General features: G+C 42.8%; 1 protein-coding gene and 1 long non-coding RNA gene across 12 annotated transcripts in view; one reads left to right on the forward strand and one right to left on the reverse strand.

The window, feature by feature from the left end:
- TNIK (TRAF2 and NCK interacting kinase) overlaps positions 1–13,758 on the reverse strand; it is a 405,478-nt gene extending 391,720 nt beyond the window's left edge. For 6 of the 9 annotated variants that reach the window (XR_007135784.1, XM_047786467.1, XM_047786459.1 and 3 more), the window contains exon 1: positions 13,344–13,757. Coding sequence is in view for 7 of the 9 variants with exons in the window: in XM_047786467.1 (XP_047642423.1) it covers positions 13,344–13,400 (57 nt within the window). In the remaining 2 variants the exon portion in view is untranslated. Of the gene's footprint in view, positions 1–13,343 lie in introns of all 9 variants that reach the window. The other 3 variants (XR_007135793.1, XM_047786473.1, XM_047786484.1) reach the window with 1 other exon arrangement.
- A 124-nt stretch (positions 13,759–13,882) lies between these two features.
- LOC125130758 (uncharacterized) overlaps positions 13,883–15,454 on the forward strand; it is an 83,235-nt gene continuing 81,663 nt past the window's right edge. For 2 of the 3 annotated variants that reach the window (XR_007135796.1, XR_007135798.1), the window contains exon 1: positions 13,883–14,576. This is a non-coding gene — a long non-coding RNA (uncharacterized LOC125130758). Of the gene's footprint in view, positions 14,781–15,454 lie in introns of all 3 variants that reach the window. The other variant, XR_007135797.1, reaches the window with a different exon arrangement.

Below are 15,454 nucleotides of genomic sequence, written 5' to 3' on the forward strand. Positions count from 1 at the left end.
AAGAAATGATGACTACAATATCAGCACAAGTTACATCTTTAAAACACTCACGGAAAGAACATACACAGCGTTCAGACCAAAGAAGGTGTTCAGTCTTCCTTCCCAGAGAAGCATCTGGGTATAAAACGGCAGGAAGGTGCATCGGTGCTTCTCTTTATTTGTATGCACGGAAAGAAAACTGTGTTCTTTCTGACTGGTGCTAGAGCTACCAGTTTAAAGGAAACAGAAGAGGGGGTGGCCTTTTAGGAACAGCTCACACTTGGCTTTGACTTTACGAACTGTAAGACTATACCCAGTCTTTGGCCTCTAGGAGAGTCTTAGGGGTTCAAGTAGAAAACCACAGCACTCCCAAACTCAAAGGACGCCTTCAACCATGGAAATGGCTACAAAGAAGCCTTTTTTTTCTTTTTTTGTCTTTTTAGGGCCACACCCATGGCATATGGAAGTTCCCGGGCTAGGGGTCAAATTGGAGCTATAGCCACTGGCCTACACCACAGCCACAGCAACGCAGGATCCAAGTCGCATCTGTGACCTACAATGCAGCTCACAGCAATGCCAGATCCTTAACCCATTGAGTGAGGTCAGGGATCAAACCCTCATCCTCATGGATACTAGTCGGGTTTGTTACTGCTGAGCCACAGCAGGAACTCCAGGAAGTCATTTTAAATTCACAGTTTTCTCAGAATATGAGATACAACCAGGATTAGAAACAAGAAGTTCCCAAACTTGGTCCCAGACAGAACCTCTTGAATAATGCTATTAATTCACTACCCCTTCTAAAGAGTAATTAACATTCCTGATTTAAATGTTGCAAAATTGCCTGATACTTTAATAATATTAAGACCTCCCTCACCTTCTGAGAAAGCTATTTATGTTCCCTTAATTGTCAATATTCCAAAATCTTAATCTTAACCAGATATTTTTTTTTTTTATATCTGGTCTGATTATTATCTAATCATCTCCTTTTCCTTTAAAATAGGTCTTTCAAGAGGGGTCTTTGAACTCAATTTTTCAAAAGCATCTTCCCCATTAGTGAGGAAAATTTTGATACATGCTCACTATCAAGCTGTGTACAAATTATCATCAACCTTCCTCCAAATAAAAAGATGTGCGATATAAGCAGTGTGTTTACTAAGAACTGTAGATTAAATAACAACATATGACATGTTTGTGGCTCGGTCAGAGATGTTTATGCATTGTTGTTAAGAGGAAAGCCTGTGGGATTTCTCTAAGGAAATCCTGAAGCTGCTGTCTAGATTTCAAATGTCCATTTCATTTTCCAAGTCTCAAAAAATAAATAACCCAAAGATTTCAGACCACAAACAAAAGAAGGGCTGAAAGAGTTTGTGAATACAATTCTTTTTTTTTTTTTTTCCCAGCTTCTAGGTAAATGTCAGAACCTCGTGGGGTTTTAGACTGAATCCCTACAGATCCACAGGGAAAAACAGGAAATTAACACCAGAAGGATGCATCTTCTTGATCATGGAGATGGGGCTTTTTCTGCCCCCTGGATAAACTTGCTAATTAAAAAAAAAAAAAAAGCAATGAAAAGAACAATCCAGGATTATCAGTTGAAATGATACTAGTTACACTTGAAAACATTTCAAGTATCCTTCTTTCTTACAAACAATTCATGTGCATATAATATTAGTGTGAAATTAAAAGTCCATTTTCCTAAAAGTATGTGCCTTCCACAACTGAAGCCCTACACCTTAAGAAAAAGTTGCAGTTACGGTACATAAAACCATATTTCCTACTCTGCAACATTTTCAGGCACATTCAAATTTATGTGGATATAGTCTATGGTTTTCCAAAGCAACCTTGTTTAGTAAACCATTTTTATGATTTAACATATACTTCCCCCATTCATTAGGCACTAAGATCCATGAGGACAGTGTTCACATGTCTTTACCTCACATCTAAAGACACAGTGTTCACATTTGTCTTTACCCTCCGCATCCAGAACAATGCCAGGTACACAGAGGATGCTCAATAAATACATGTTGAATGAATGAAATCAGCCAAAATGAAACAAGAAGAAAGAAAACTGTCTTTTAAGTCTTTCAAACATTTAGCCCAGTAGTTCTGAAACTCTAAAATGCGTTGGAATGACCTGGAGGGCTTTTTTTTTTTGTCTTTTGTCTTTTTTGTTGTTGTTGTTGCTATTTCTTGGGCCGCTCCCTCGGCATAGGGAGGTTCCCAGGCTAGGGGTTGAATCGGAGCTGTAGCCACCGGCCTACGCCAGAGCCACAGCAACGCGGGATCCGAGCCGCGTCTGCAACCTACACCACAGCTCACGGCAACGCCGGATCATTAACCCACTGAGCAAGGGCAGGGACCGAACCCACAGCCTCATGGTTCCTAGTCGGATTCGTTAACCACTGCGCCACGACGGGAACTCCCTGGAGGGCTTCTTAATGCACAGTTTGCTGCCCCCGCCCCGAGGTTCTGATTCAGTAGGTAAAGGAGGTAGGACCTAAGAAATGATCTTGTAGCTGCTCAAATGAGGTTCTCACTTTGAGAACCACTGTTTAGGTGGTTAACCTGTCAACCAGCTCTTAGAAAAGTCCCCAATGCACAGGATAACATTTACTGAGAATCTACCAGCTACAGAATCCTTTTCTACCTACTGGATAAGCCACACTGGTCCTTGCTCTAAACACTCTCAAAATTGCCAACAAAGGACACATGCAAGGGGGCAATACACAAACACATGTCTCAAACAGCAAGAGGTCATTAGTTTGGTAAGACTAAAGATGTTTCATTTCTCCAGTGCATTTCTTTATGATATATCCTACTGCGCAGTTTAATGTATTTTTCTCAGATAGAAATTACTAAACCACAATGCATAGCCATTCTCCCTCTCACTACCCCACTTCATTTCACTTACTAATGGGAGTTTCATCTGAAGCCAGGGCACGAAATGTAGTGAGGGAGCCCATTTTAAAGATGATTTACATTGTTAATATTTTAGTGTTTGTAAGGACCAGAGTGATGATCAACACTCAGTCAGTCCTTCATGGTTAGAAATTGAGCAGAAGCATTGATAGGGTACAGATATAATCTAAAACTGCCATCAGGCTAAACAAAAGGACACCCAGAACCTATCCAACAGAAACCCAAGCTCTAACTCCCCAGTGATTGCTTAGGTTTTAAAGTATAGCTAACGTTAACTTCAAATGCATACTTTTCTCATGACGCTGTTCTGGATTTAAGTGCATTTATATTTATGTCCAGATTATAATCAGAGAGGGTATTTAATTAAATAATGTTTGCAAGTACTTTGAAGATATAAAGTGCTCTATAAATGCTAAATATTATTATTTAAATACAGTTTGCAATTACTGCTTACAACCTATTCCACCCACTACACTGCTATAATTTGATTACAAGCAGCTAAAAAAAAAAAAAAATACCTAGAAGTAGAAATGATGAAACCATGTGCATGTGAAGCTCAGATTTTTACCCTAAGTATAAATAATTTATAGGCATTGTAAATGGAGGGTTAGGTTATAAAATCTAGTAAATCAAGGCAATTGGCCTTCACAAGGCTGAGAACCACAAAATTATGTTGATTTTAATAGTTTCTTATAAACCAGGTGGAAATACAGGGCTTGATACTCTTTTGGCTGCCAGTTCCATCTTTCACTTTCTCCCTTGTAATCTTAAAATATCTATATCCATATGAAAAAAAGCATAACTCCAAATTTTGATTTCAATAATTATTTGGGAGAAAAAAAAAGCTTGAGAATGGCCCCTGTCCTTACATGTCTTCTGGCCTGTCTTGCTATCTTCTATGATAATCACAAACTCAGGGGTCTCCAATTCTTGAAAAACAGAAACCTTTGAACCTGATTCCACATGCCTTCCAAACACACTTGTTGGATTCTTTCCCAAAGAGAGTAGCAGATTAAAGGTAAATGTACTACTTATACACCATGTACCAGGAAATCAGTGCTAATCTCCAAATGGTTCGTATTTTATTCTTTTAGGTTTTTGGACAAGAAAAAGAACAATTAACATGTTTGTTCGAAGCTGACCTTGGTTATTTTAAAAAACGAAATCACAAGAAAGAAATATTAAAACACACCTACGCTCATCAAAGAGATCTTGTAACCAAAATGAAAGGTTTCTGGGAAATCTGTGAACCCAGGGAGATAATACATCAGATAATTCTTTCTTTCTTTTTTTTTTTTTTTTCTTTCGGGGAAGGGGGTGACACCTGTGGCCTATGGAGGTTCCCAGACTAGAGGTCAGATCAGAGCTGCAGCTGCCAACCAACGCCACAGCCACAGCCAACACTGGATCTGAGCTGCATCTGCTACCTACACTGAAGCTTGGGACAATGCTGGATCCTTAACCCACTAAGCAAGGCCAAAGATCGAACTCACATCCTCAAGGAGACAACGTCGGGTTCTTAACTTGCTGGGCCACAAGGCAAACTCCTAGATAGTTCTGATGTCATGGCAAGGTCTGTAAGTCAAATACTGGCCATGTGAGTTACTATGGCTACTGGCTTTGGGGCAGGTTATCATAAGCTCAGCCAACTTGGTAGCTCTATGACCTTTGGTAAATTAACTGATTTTTCCGAAGTCTCGTGTGTCCATCTGTAAATGATACATACTCACCCCACAGGAAATTGGGAGGTAATCTGACAATGTCAGGAGCCTTAAAGAGCACTTAAACTTTCACTGTAAATTGTACTCCTAAGAAGTTATTCTAGGGAAACAGATATATACAGAAACTTATGCATAAGGATAAATAATTATAATGTATAAAATAATGTGTATAAAGACATATAGAAGGATGTTTGATCATCAAAGCACTATTCACGTGAGTTGAAAAGTTGGAAGTAACCAAGTTTCAGCAATAGGAATTGGTTAAATATATTATGATGCATCCCCACAGTAAAATGCTGAGCAGTCCTTAAAACATATGATTAGAAATCTGAACACTGACTGAATATTTGAAGAAATTAAAAATTACATATTAATCTTTTAGGCATGAAATAATATTGTGGTTATATAGTTTTTAAGAGTGTTTGGAGTTCCCGTCGTGGCTCAGTGGTTAACGAATATGACTAGGCACCATGAGGTTTTGGGTACAATCCCTGGCCTTGCTCAGTGAGTTAAGGATCCGGCATTGCTGTGAGCTGTGGTGTGGGTTGCAGACACGGCTCGGATCCCGCATTGCTGTGACTCTGGTGTAGGCTGGTGGCTACAGCTCCGATTCAATCCCACTAGCCTGGGAACCTCCATATGCCACGGGAGCGGCCCAAGAAATGGCAAAAAGACAAAAAATAAATAAATAAATAAATAAATAAATAAGAGTGTTTATCTTCTAGAAATGCATACTGAAATATTTACAAATGAAAGGATGATGCTTCAAAATAAGATGGGGGAAGAAGTGGTTGGGGATGTAGATGAAATAAGATTGGGTACATGTGGATAATTGTTAAGTTGGATGCTTATTATACTACCTGTCTACTTTTGAAAATAACAGTTTATTTAGATTAAATTCATACTGCAAAAATTCAGCCTTTTGATGTGTACAAGTGATTTTTAGTATATGCATAGAGTTGAGTGACCATCACTACTACTTCATTTTAGGATATTAGCAGTGACTTCCTACTCCCCCTCTTCTTCAGCTCCAACAACCACTAATCTACTTTTCGTCTCTATGGATTTGCCTCTTCTGAACATTTCACATAAATGGAATCATATGACAAGTGGCCTTTGTGTCTGGCTTTTCTCAGTTAGAATAATGTTCATCCATGTTAAAGCCTGTATCAACCTTTCCTTTCATTACCAAATAATATGCCATCTTGTGGATATACATGAATTTTGCTTATTTATTCATCAATTGATGGACCTTTAGATTGTCTCTACTCTTTGGCTACCATGAATAGCTACTAAAAACACTTGTGTACAAATTTTTGTGTATACATATGTTTTCAATTCTCCTTGGCATATGCCTAGGAGTGGAATTGCTGGGTCACATGATAACTCTCTAACATTTTGAGAAACTGTCAACTTGTTTTCTAAAGTGGCTGCACCATTCTACATTCCCACCAATAATGCATGAGTGTTCTAGTATTCTTTCTACTTTTACATAAGTTTCAAATTCTCTATCATAAAAAGTTTTAAAAATTATGCCACAGAAAAATATTAATAGTGTGCAAAAACACTGACTGTTAAGTTTAAAAGAGTTGCAGGTAATATATAAAATACGATCTTAATCTTTTAAAGCTGTCTATTTAGCTACACATAGAAAAAAACTACTAAGCCATATACCAAGATATATATGTGGTTATCGCTGGGAATGATGGATTCTGTTTATTTTTTTTCTCCATTTTCCAAGTTTTCTGCCATGATCATGCATTGATGTTTATAATCAGAATAACAAAAAGCTGTGTTGTAATTAAACAAACTTTTAACAATTCATCAGTCTTTCCTCCCTTCCCTACCTACATTTGCTGGACACAGAAGCCCCAGAAGTCATCCTGGTAGGATTCATAAAAGAATCAAAAATACACATTGCCTTCGTAAAGCTCACTGTCTAGTAGTAGACATAATCCAAGATAGAAGGTTTTTGAGTGTTCTTTAAAAAAAAAAAAAAAAGGGTATGAGTTCAGTTTGGAGAGATTTACAAGTGAGAGGAATAATTTCTATTTCAAAGACTCAGGGAAAATTGTGCGGAAAAGGCAGTATTTGAATGTCGCATGTTGGGGTAGCAGAAAATGAAAAGGAGGGAGGTCACCCCCCAAAGAGCATCCAAGGGAAGAAGGAAGCTGTTCCCTGTGGCAAATGATGGTCAGAAGGAATGATTCTTACAACTGCAGGGCATGGTGGGGGGCCCAGCTGAACATTAGCTGGTCTTAATGTAAAGAGTTTAGTCTGTAGACTGTGAGGAGTCTGGGAAGGCCATGAATAAAAAATACCCAGATCAAAACCATGTTTTAGGAAGACTAACATGGATGCAGTGTACAAGGGACACCAGCCAGGAGAAGGCTGGTAGTAGGGACATAAGAGTCAAGACTTGTCACAGGTGCTGCCCAGGGCAGAGTTTTTGCAGCAGGAGGATTGGAGATAAGCGGATCCATGCAACAGATATTATGGAAGGATTTTTAAGATTGGGGTAACAAAATGTGTTCTAAGGATTTCCAGGCACCCCTTTGGGACAAGTGGAGGCAGCCTGGGCCTGTAAAAAAGTGGAGAGAGAATCATCTTTCTCTAGAGGGAAATAAGCATCCGACCTGAATGGAAGAAATTATAGGCAGAATTCATCCAACATTTTCTGTTTAAGTTCTCCCTCTCTCTCCACCAGAAACCTTATATTTATATGTGCAGAATAACATTTCATTCAAAAATATCTGGAGTTCCCGTCGTGGCTCAGCAATAACAAATCTGACTAGTATCCATAAGGACGAGGGCTCGATCCCTGGCCTTGCTCAGTGGGTTAAGGATCCAGGCTTTGCCGTGAGCTGTGATGTAGGGTCACAGACGTGGCTCAGATCCTGTGTTACTGTGGTCGTGGCGTAGGCTAGCAGCTGCAGCTCCAATTTGAGCCCTAGCCTGGGAACCTCCATTTGCCGCGTGTGTGGCCCTAAAAAGACAAAAAAAAAAAAAAACACAGATTTTCTTAGGATTCTCAGCACACTGCTAGTTCAAACCCTGTTCTCATAGACGTATTTCCTCCCACAAAAATGGAAGAACCAAAATGACATGAAAGCATCTTTCAGACGCAAGTTACCCAAATTCTGTGAGGATGACAGACTCAGGCTGATTCTGCTCAGCTGGGCATGGCTGCCATGATTCAATCACAGCAGCTCAAAGCTGGGTGTACTTTAGAACTTCTATCACTCAAAGAAGGAAGGATGGAGAACAAGAAGGACCCGGAAGGTTAATTCCAGGGCAGAGACACAGAAAGAAGAAAGGGCCAATCAGCATGACAAAATTATGAGATTTCAAAGAGCCTTACAGATAAAGGGGGAAAACAGATATTTCCATGAAGGAAAAGTGTTGGGTATTCTTTCATCAACAAAATATTCCATGACCTCCTAAGTAACTAATTATTCAAACAACAAACCATGACTTATATTAGCGCTTGTCCTAAGATTACTCTGGTTAATAATGAATACTGCAAATGATTATGCATATTTCTCTGATGTTCTGATAACTACCATTACACTCTTTTTATTGTGAGGCAATGTCATGGCAAAGAAAACACCTGTTTAATATCTCTAAAAAACAACAAATGTATCGAATTTAAAAACTGCTATACTATTACCATTTTGAGATATTGTTATCTTACCAATTCATGCAATTTTACTAAACTCTCATTTAAGACCAAATTTAATTAATTACCTGGGGTAATGAATTATTAATGTTTCAAGATTTGTTTAAGCCCATGAGACTTCTGACCAGAAGGTTGTTTTTTTCAGATTTTAAATACTTAACTAATAGTGTTATCATTTCAGGTCCACTCCCTCCCCCACCCCACCCCACACAAATTTTGAAAAGGCACAGGCATCATAAACGAGTTTTTACTTGAACAATGGCTAATCCATAAAGAGAAGAAAAGGTCTGAGAAAAAGAAAAAGATTTTAATGAATAATGTTAATATTTGATCCTGGTTTAGAACTATGTTCATCTCCAAAAAGCTTCTGGGCTTCAATCACTGCATATGTAATGAATGCTTATCCTGGAGCAAAGGTCAACCCAGGCCATCAGAAGGTAAGACACAGGCCATCAGAGGAATAGAAGGGCATACTGACACATAAAAATGGAAGAGCACTACTAAAAAGATATAGGACCTTCTGATATCTTTTTCTTAGGATCATTTTCTTTTAGGTGCAATTATTAGAATCAAATGTTGGTGGAATCAAGTTACACATAAAATTCTATTTAGTCATAGAGTAGCATATTTGTTTAGTGTTTTATGGTTTTCAAAGCACTGCCATCAGTACTTTATTGATTTTTGAAACCCATGTATGAGGAAGACAGCAATCAGTTGTGATCATTCCCATATTTGAGTTAATTATGGTTAAAGGACTGATCCAAAGTCACATAACTAATAAGACATGGACATAGAACTCAGTGTTCAGTCCACTCCATTAACTCACTCACTCATGCATTTATTCATTTACTCAACTAACTGGGACTATGGACTCAGAGATGAACTAGACCTAGCCTCTGGCCCCAAGAAGCCCACGATTTAGTGAGTGGATAGAAAAAAACAAGACAAAACAAAACAAAACACCATATCATTTATCACACAAGCGTGAAAAGCAAAGCAGGAAGAATGCATGCAAGTCCTTCAGAGGTCAATTCTTAAACCCAGGTTTTGATGGAGAAAGAAATAGCTAGGCTCAGAAGGGAGTGAGGGGTAAAGAGAGAAAGACAAGCAGAGGTCATCCAATTTTGTTCAAACAGAAAAGTGTGAGTCCTGGCAGAAACTTAGAGTACGAAGTCAGCAGCGGCCAATCTTGGCCTTGAATGCCTTAGTCTGTGGGCCAAACTAAGGATAGCCAAGGTGCTCAGATTCAGATATTCTAATCACCCAAAAGCTTTCTGGGCTGATCTCACCTCATATGATATAAAGCATACTGGTGGCACATTTCATTTTTTTTATTCTGTGATATCTTGAAGGAAGAATGACTCAAGCCCTGCATTTGAATGAGTAGAGTGTTTTCTGCAGCCTATGTATGTATACACACATTTCATACACCCACATGGATAGTTTATATCCATAATACTATATATAAATATCTACATAGATTATACAAAACACACAGAGAACTCTACAAACCTTGCATGCAGAGACATCTGAAGAGTGTGTATGTCTAGACTGACCCCTTGGGACATGTTCAGATGGAAAAGGGTTACAAAGAGAGGTTAACATGCAGGACAACCATCTGTCCTGGATGATTCAGTCGTTTGCCTGCAGAGGAGGAATGGAAGGGGGGGCTGGACAAGACAAATTCCAAAGATACCTTAAAGCTCCACGGTTTTATGTATTATGTATGAGCTTACCTGCATGAAGCAGTTTCTCTATTTCTGATAAATAAAATTCCATGACCCTGGTGAAATAATTCCTCCTGACTTTTTTTTATGCTCAGGCAGAAAATGTATTCTTGATGGCTGATATAACCATAGACAATGTGACTTAGGGAAAAAGAAGAGTACTGAATGAGAAGTCAAGAAACCTATATCTTTTACCCAAACCATTCTTCTCCCCTCTCCCAGTACCCCCACATCTAAGCAGGGAGGGGGCTGTGTGACCTTGGGCAATAAACTACACCTCTCTCGGCTTCAGCTTCCCAGGTATTAAATGAAAGGAGTGGCTAAGTGTTCACCAAATCTCTTCCATCTCTAAGTTTATGAAATCACTTCTCTCCCTCAAGACTTAGTTATCTCCGGAGCTCTAAAAATTAGAACTAATAAAACTGAATTCGAATCACCTCTTTTCTAACCACTCTCTTTTTTACCTACTTTTTAAAAACCACCCAAATCATGCATAATTTAAATGATCTGTGCTGTCACTGGTTGCTCTGGTTTAAATAATGCATTGTTGCTATTTGGGGAAAATTTAGACTGGGTCCAGTCTGGGATCGCGGGCTGAGAATGATAAGCCCCCGGTGTGAGAAAGGATAAAGGTTTCTTCAGACAGGATCTGCTTTTAATGCATTAAGCGCAAAGTTTACAAAAAGGGCATTGATTGTGTATATTAAAGAGCCACCAAAACAGCAAGGGACTGGTAAGACTGCAGCAAATTCTCCTAGATGCTGCTGACCTTGGCTGCATTTCAGGGGTCAGACATTCCCCCAGGAAGTTCTCAGCAGGCAGGCTTTCCTGAGAGTTTAGGAACATATGAGACCTCTCATCTACATGAGTCCATCTCTCCTAATCTGGAAAAACAGAGAGAGATGACCTACCCCTGATTTGTGGAGATTACCTCTGTGGCCTTTAGACAGGACTCTGGGCCTGCCCAACTCACCCACCACAAGACTGGTGGCAGACTCCAGCCTCCAGGATGTAATTGTCCTCACATCTGCATTTAAGTCCTCCAGCCAGCAATTCCCCTTCTCCTAGGCTAGCTGGAAGCTGTAGCCTTCCCTCCCTCTTTCTACACCTCGTCCAGTCAGAAATACAGAGGCAAAGCACTGAAGCCCAGGCCACGAAGAGCCATTTCAGTGAATCGTGTTCTCAAAATACTGATCTCAGGAGCACAGGTCTCCCATGTGTGAATCTCACGACAGGTCGGCCGTTGAGCCCTTGTGGTTGCTCATAGGCCTGCAAGCTCTGTGCTGGGTATCTCAGAAAACCTTCCCCGCAAAAAAGCCCACAAGACACCTTCAGACCCAACCCAACTTAAAATCACATCAGAGTGCTATCCATTACAGAGAGATGTTGAGATTCCTTTCAGCTCAGGGAAATCACAAGCCTTGCCCATTGTTCTGACTCCCTTCCCCCACCCCCTCTCCCCTGCTTTGCCACTTTCCCCTACCATGAAAGTCTGGGCCATCCATCCACCTGATTAACCCGCTGGCAGCAACTCCCAGCACAGAAAAGTAGGGCAAATGAACACACAGAGTCTGTAAAGCAGGAAACCACAGACTTGGCCAAAGCACCCACCCTGTTACCAACCCCCACCCCCAGCTGCCCAAGGGGCAGCGGGTTCTGAATGTGACATTTCTGTGCCAGGGAAATAGACAGCTTACTGTAATAATGCATGAATGAGCTTTTGCTACCCAACTATCAAAAAAGCCATTTCAAATGGCATCTCTGTTCCTTCTGAGCCCCTTGACTGCCTCTCAGAAACCCCACCTCTGAGATGTAAGGATTAAGGAGAAGGGGAGGGTGGGTTTAAAAAGGGGGGGGGGGGTAGGCAGGGAGAGAGAGGATTAAGAAGACTAAAGAAAAAGTACCACTTTCACCACAAAGGTAGTTGTTTAAAATAACCGTAGACAAGGAGGCAATGTTAAGAAAAGTACTGAAGATTTGGTATCAAGATTCCCAAGATTTAGCATCAATCTAGCAATGTATTCCTCAGGAGGGCGTGTGAACTTCCAAGCTTCACCCATCCTGTGTGTCTCTGTGTTGAGAGCCACCATCAATTCCATCTCACCGATCCTCCTTGCTTGAAGTATATACAGTCGCTTTTTTCTTTTTAATTTCATTTTTGACTCGAGAGAGGAAAAAGCCGTGCTTACATTGGTGGCCAATCCTTCTGAGACCCCCGCTGCTGCTGCCACCCCCCCCCAACCCTCACCCCCTTCCCGGCAGGCAGGCAGCATCTAATTAATATGGCAAGAAAGCTCTGCCCCCTTCCCTGAAGGAGTGTGTTGGGATTGGGGGGTGGGGGTGGGGAGGCGTCGAGGCTGCACTAGGATTCCTGGTATTCTGATCTCAAAACAACAGCAAAATGGATTCTATATCAGTGATGTCTTAGTCAATACAATGAAACGGCGTCTGAGGCAATTCACGTGAGGATAAATGCAAACCAGGGGAACTGGGGGGAGACAGGTGCTTTACAAAGGACTGGCCACAGACACGGAGAAAACACACACACACACACTCTCTCTCCCTCTCTCTCCTAGGAGTTCCGGTCTGATGGGGGCAAAGCAGAGAACACATCCCTTTCACCTGCTTAAGTTCAGCCATAAAACTGAAATGTCATAGCCACAAAGTCAGAAGGCATAGGCAGGGCTGAGTTAAAACCATAAATAAAGGTGAGTGGCAGACCGGCATTTAGGATAGCGCTGAGAGGGAGTCTGGGCACCAACGGCAGAAAAGGGGGAAGAGGGGAGGCAGGTGCCATCTACAAGACCAGCATAGCAATAGCTGTCCCCTTGGAGCGGCAGGTTCGGCTTCGTGGGGACAGCCAGGCTCACAATGTCATCTTGGAGGTAGCCGAAAAACGTGAGGGGCCGTGCCTTTATTCACGGTGTTATTCTTTTTGCAGAAAGAGATAGTGGGATCTAGAGCCTTGGCACTAGACGACCGTCCGGGGCTTGTACACACACACACACACACACACACACGAGCCTTTCCTTTTAATGCTCTTACACCGGTCTAAGATGAAACTGGCATAATCTCCACGCGTTCTTGGGAGCGCCTTGGCTACCACCGAAGGTGGACACGAACCGTACAGCCCCTGCCGTGGGGGGCTAGCCAGGAACACCTCAGTAGATCCCCGAATCAAAATTAGAACCCAGGTTCCCTCGCGTCGCATTCGCCCGCCTCTGCCCACCAGCCACAGCCCCAGTACACACACGGAGCCCATTCAATTCACCGTGACCCAAAACACTGGAAAGAAATCGGAAAACATGTTATGCTCACCCTCAAAGCCGAGAGATCGATTTCATCCAGGCTGCGAGCCGGGGAGTCGCTCGCCATGTCGACTTCTTCGCGGGAGAAATGGACCAAAACCACCCCGAAGCTTCTCCCTTAGAAATTCCACCTTGGTCTATTTCACTCGCGTCCTCATGCGGGTGTGGAGCCAGAGGCCCGGGGCCCAGCCTCCCCCGCCCACCCCGGCCCCACAGCGTCTGAACGCGATCTTCCGCGCGTCGGTCCACTAGTCCGGGAGCCCAACCTGCACGGATCTCCAAGCCCGGAGCCGCGGTGCGTGTGGGCTGCGCGCCCTGATCGGCTAAGGGCGCTGGGGCTGCGTGGGTGTATTTAAATGGGACATGCTTCTTTGCTTGTGCGTGGATGGCGGCTGCATTGGCTGTTATAATGAGACACATCAACTCCTCCACTCAGCTGGGGTGGGGGGGGGGGGCGTGGAGAACCACACAGAACTGTCTATCACCGCTTCCTGGGAGGAGTAAAGGAGGATGTGGGGGTGGGGGAGGTGGAGGAGGCGTGGTCTCCGACTCCGGAGAGGCCGCGCTTCCTGACCCGGTCCCTCTGCACCAACGTGGGTGGGGGAGGGGCACTCACCCTTTCAGCCCAGGCATTTGCAGGCTAATCGGGCTGGTTCTGAAAAGCTGTTCCTGAACCATGCCTCGCTTATCGTAGGGACAAGGGGGCTTTATTTTCGTGTGTCCAATTCGTGCGCTGCAGCAAAATGGCCCTTCAGTCTCATTTTGAGGGGTTCTCGGCAGGGTTCAATTGCTTTAGCGCTGAAAAAAAAAATCCAGAAGGGAAAAAAGAAAAGAGTGATGCCCTCCCTCCCCCATTAATTATTTGTGGGGTTGGAGTATCGCGGGCTGGTGCAACCGGTGCATATAAGGACTTGTGTGGAGGGAAGAGGATCCGCCTCCAGCCGCGGAACAAATCGGGGAGACGCGCACTCGCGCAGGGCGCCCAGCCCCGGGCTTCTCCAAATTGCAACTGCCGCTGGGTCGAGACCGCCAGGGCCCCCGGGATCCTGGAGGGCAGTTATCGAGGGCAGGTCACTCGCCGCCTCAGGGTTAGGAAGGTTTGCCAGAAGCGGGAAAGCTAGAAGATCTGAGCTTCCTTTGGGCCTCGCCACACCCAGAACCTACCCATGCCGCAATTCCCGCACGGAAACGACCGAATTGAAACGAGAATTTTTCTCCGGGTGCAGTGACTTGACTGCTTCAGGTAACTCCGAAGCCAACACTGGCTAAGGCAGCACGCGCCGCCTTAGGACCCAGCATTTTCCTTTCAGGAGGCTTTTCCGCTGCTGACCTACCCAGACTGATAGAGAAAGTTTGGCTGTCGGCTAAGATGTAACACAGAAGACGTATGGCTGAGAGCGATTCCCCTCCACCCGCTTTCTCCTCTAAAGGCTGAACGTTTACAGTGGTAAACATGATATTCTGTAATCTGGAGTGTGAAGTCATTTCCCCCAGTCCCCTCGCACAGCCCTTCCTCTCCGGCCTTGTCCACGCGAAATACATAGGATGAAATGCTAAAATTGAACTTTTCCCCCAATACAGCGGTAGCTTTGAAAGCATTTTCTCCACCTCCTTTAAGAAGAGAATTTTCTTCTAGCCAAATGCCCTGAGGGTTTTTAAATCCAGTAGTGTGAATATCAGCTTCAGAATAAGCTTTTAGATGAATGAATGGGAGCCAATGCAGTTAGTTCATCAAGACTGCAGATATCAGAAGATTTTCAAACGTTCAGTATGCGCTCTGCTGTTTTTGTTAATAATCTTGTGTTTATTAATATGCATTGTGCATATGATGAAACTTGAAAATTGTCCCAACATCTCAGTGATCACAACATTTCTAGGAGTTTCGGCCGTTCAAACGTTGGAATATGTGATATTCAAAACATTAGTTTTTTCTTTTTGTTTTTTGTCTTTTTAGGGCTGCACCCATGGCATTTGGAGGTTCCTAGGCTGGGAGTCATATCCGAGCTGTAGCTGCTGGCCTACATACACCACAGCCACAGCAACCCCAGATCGGAGCCCCATCTGTGACCTACATCACAGCTCACACTCATGGCAACACTGGATCCTTAACCCACTGAGCAA

The sequence above is a fragment of the Phacochoerus africanus genome, chromosome 1 (genome assembly GCF_016906955.1).
Source record: "Phacochoerus africanus isolate WHEZ1 chromosome 1, ROS_Pafr_v1, whole genome shotgun sequence".
Classification (NCBI taxonomy): Eukaryota; Metazoa; Chordata; class Mammalia; order Artiodactyla; family Suidae; genus Phacochoerus; species Phacochoerus africanus.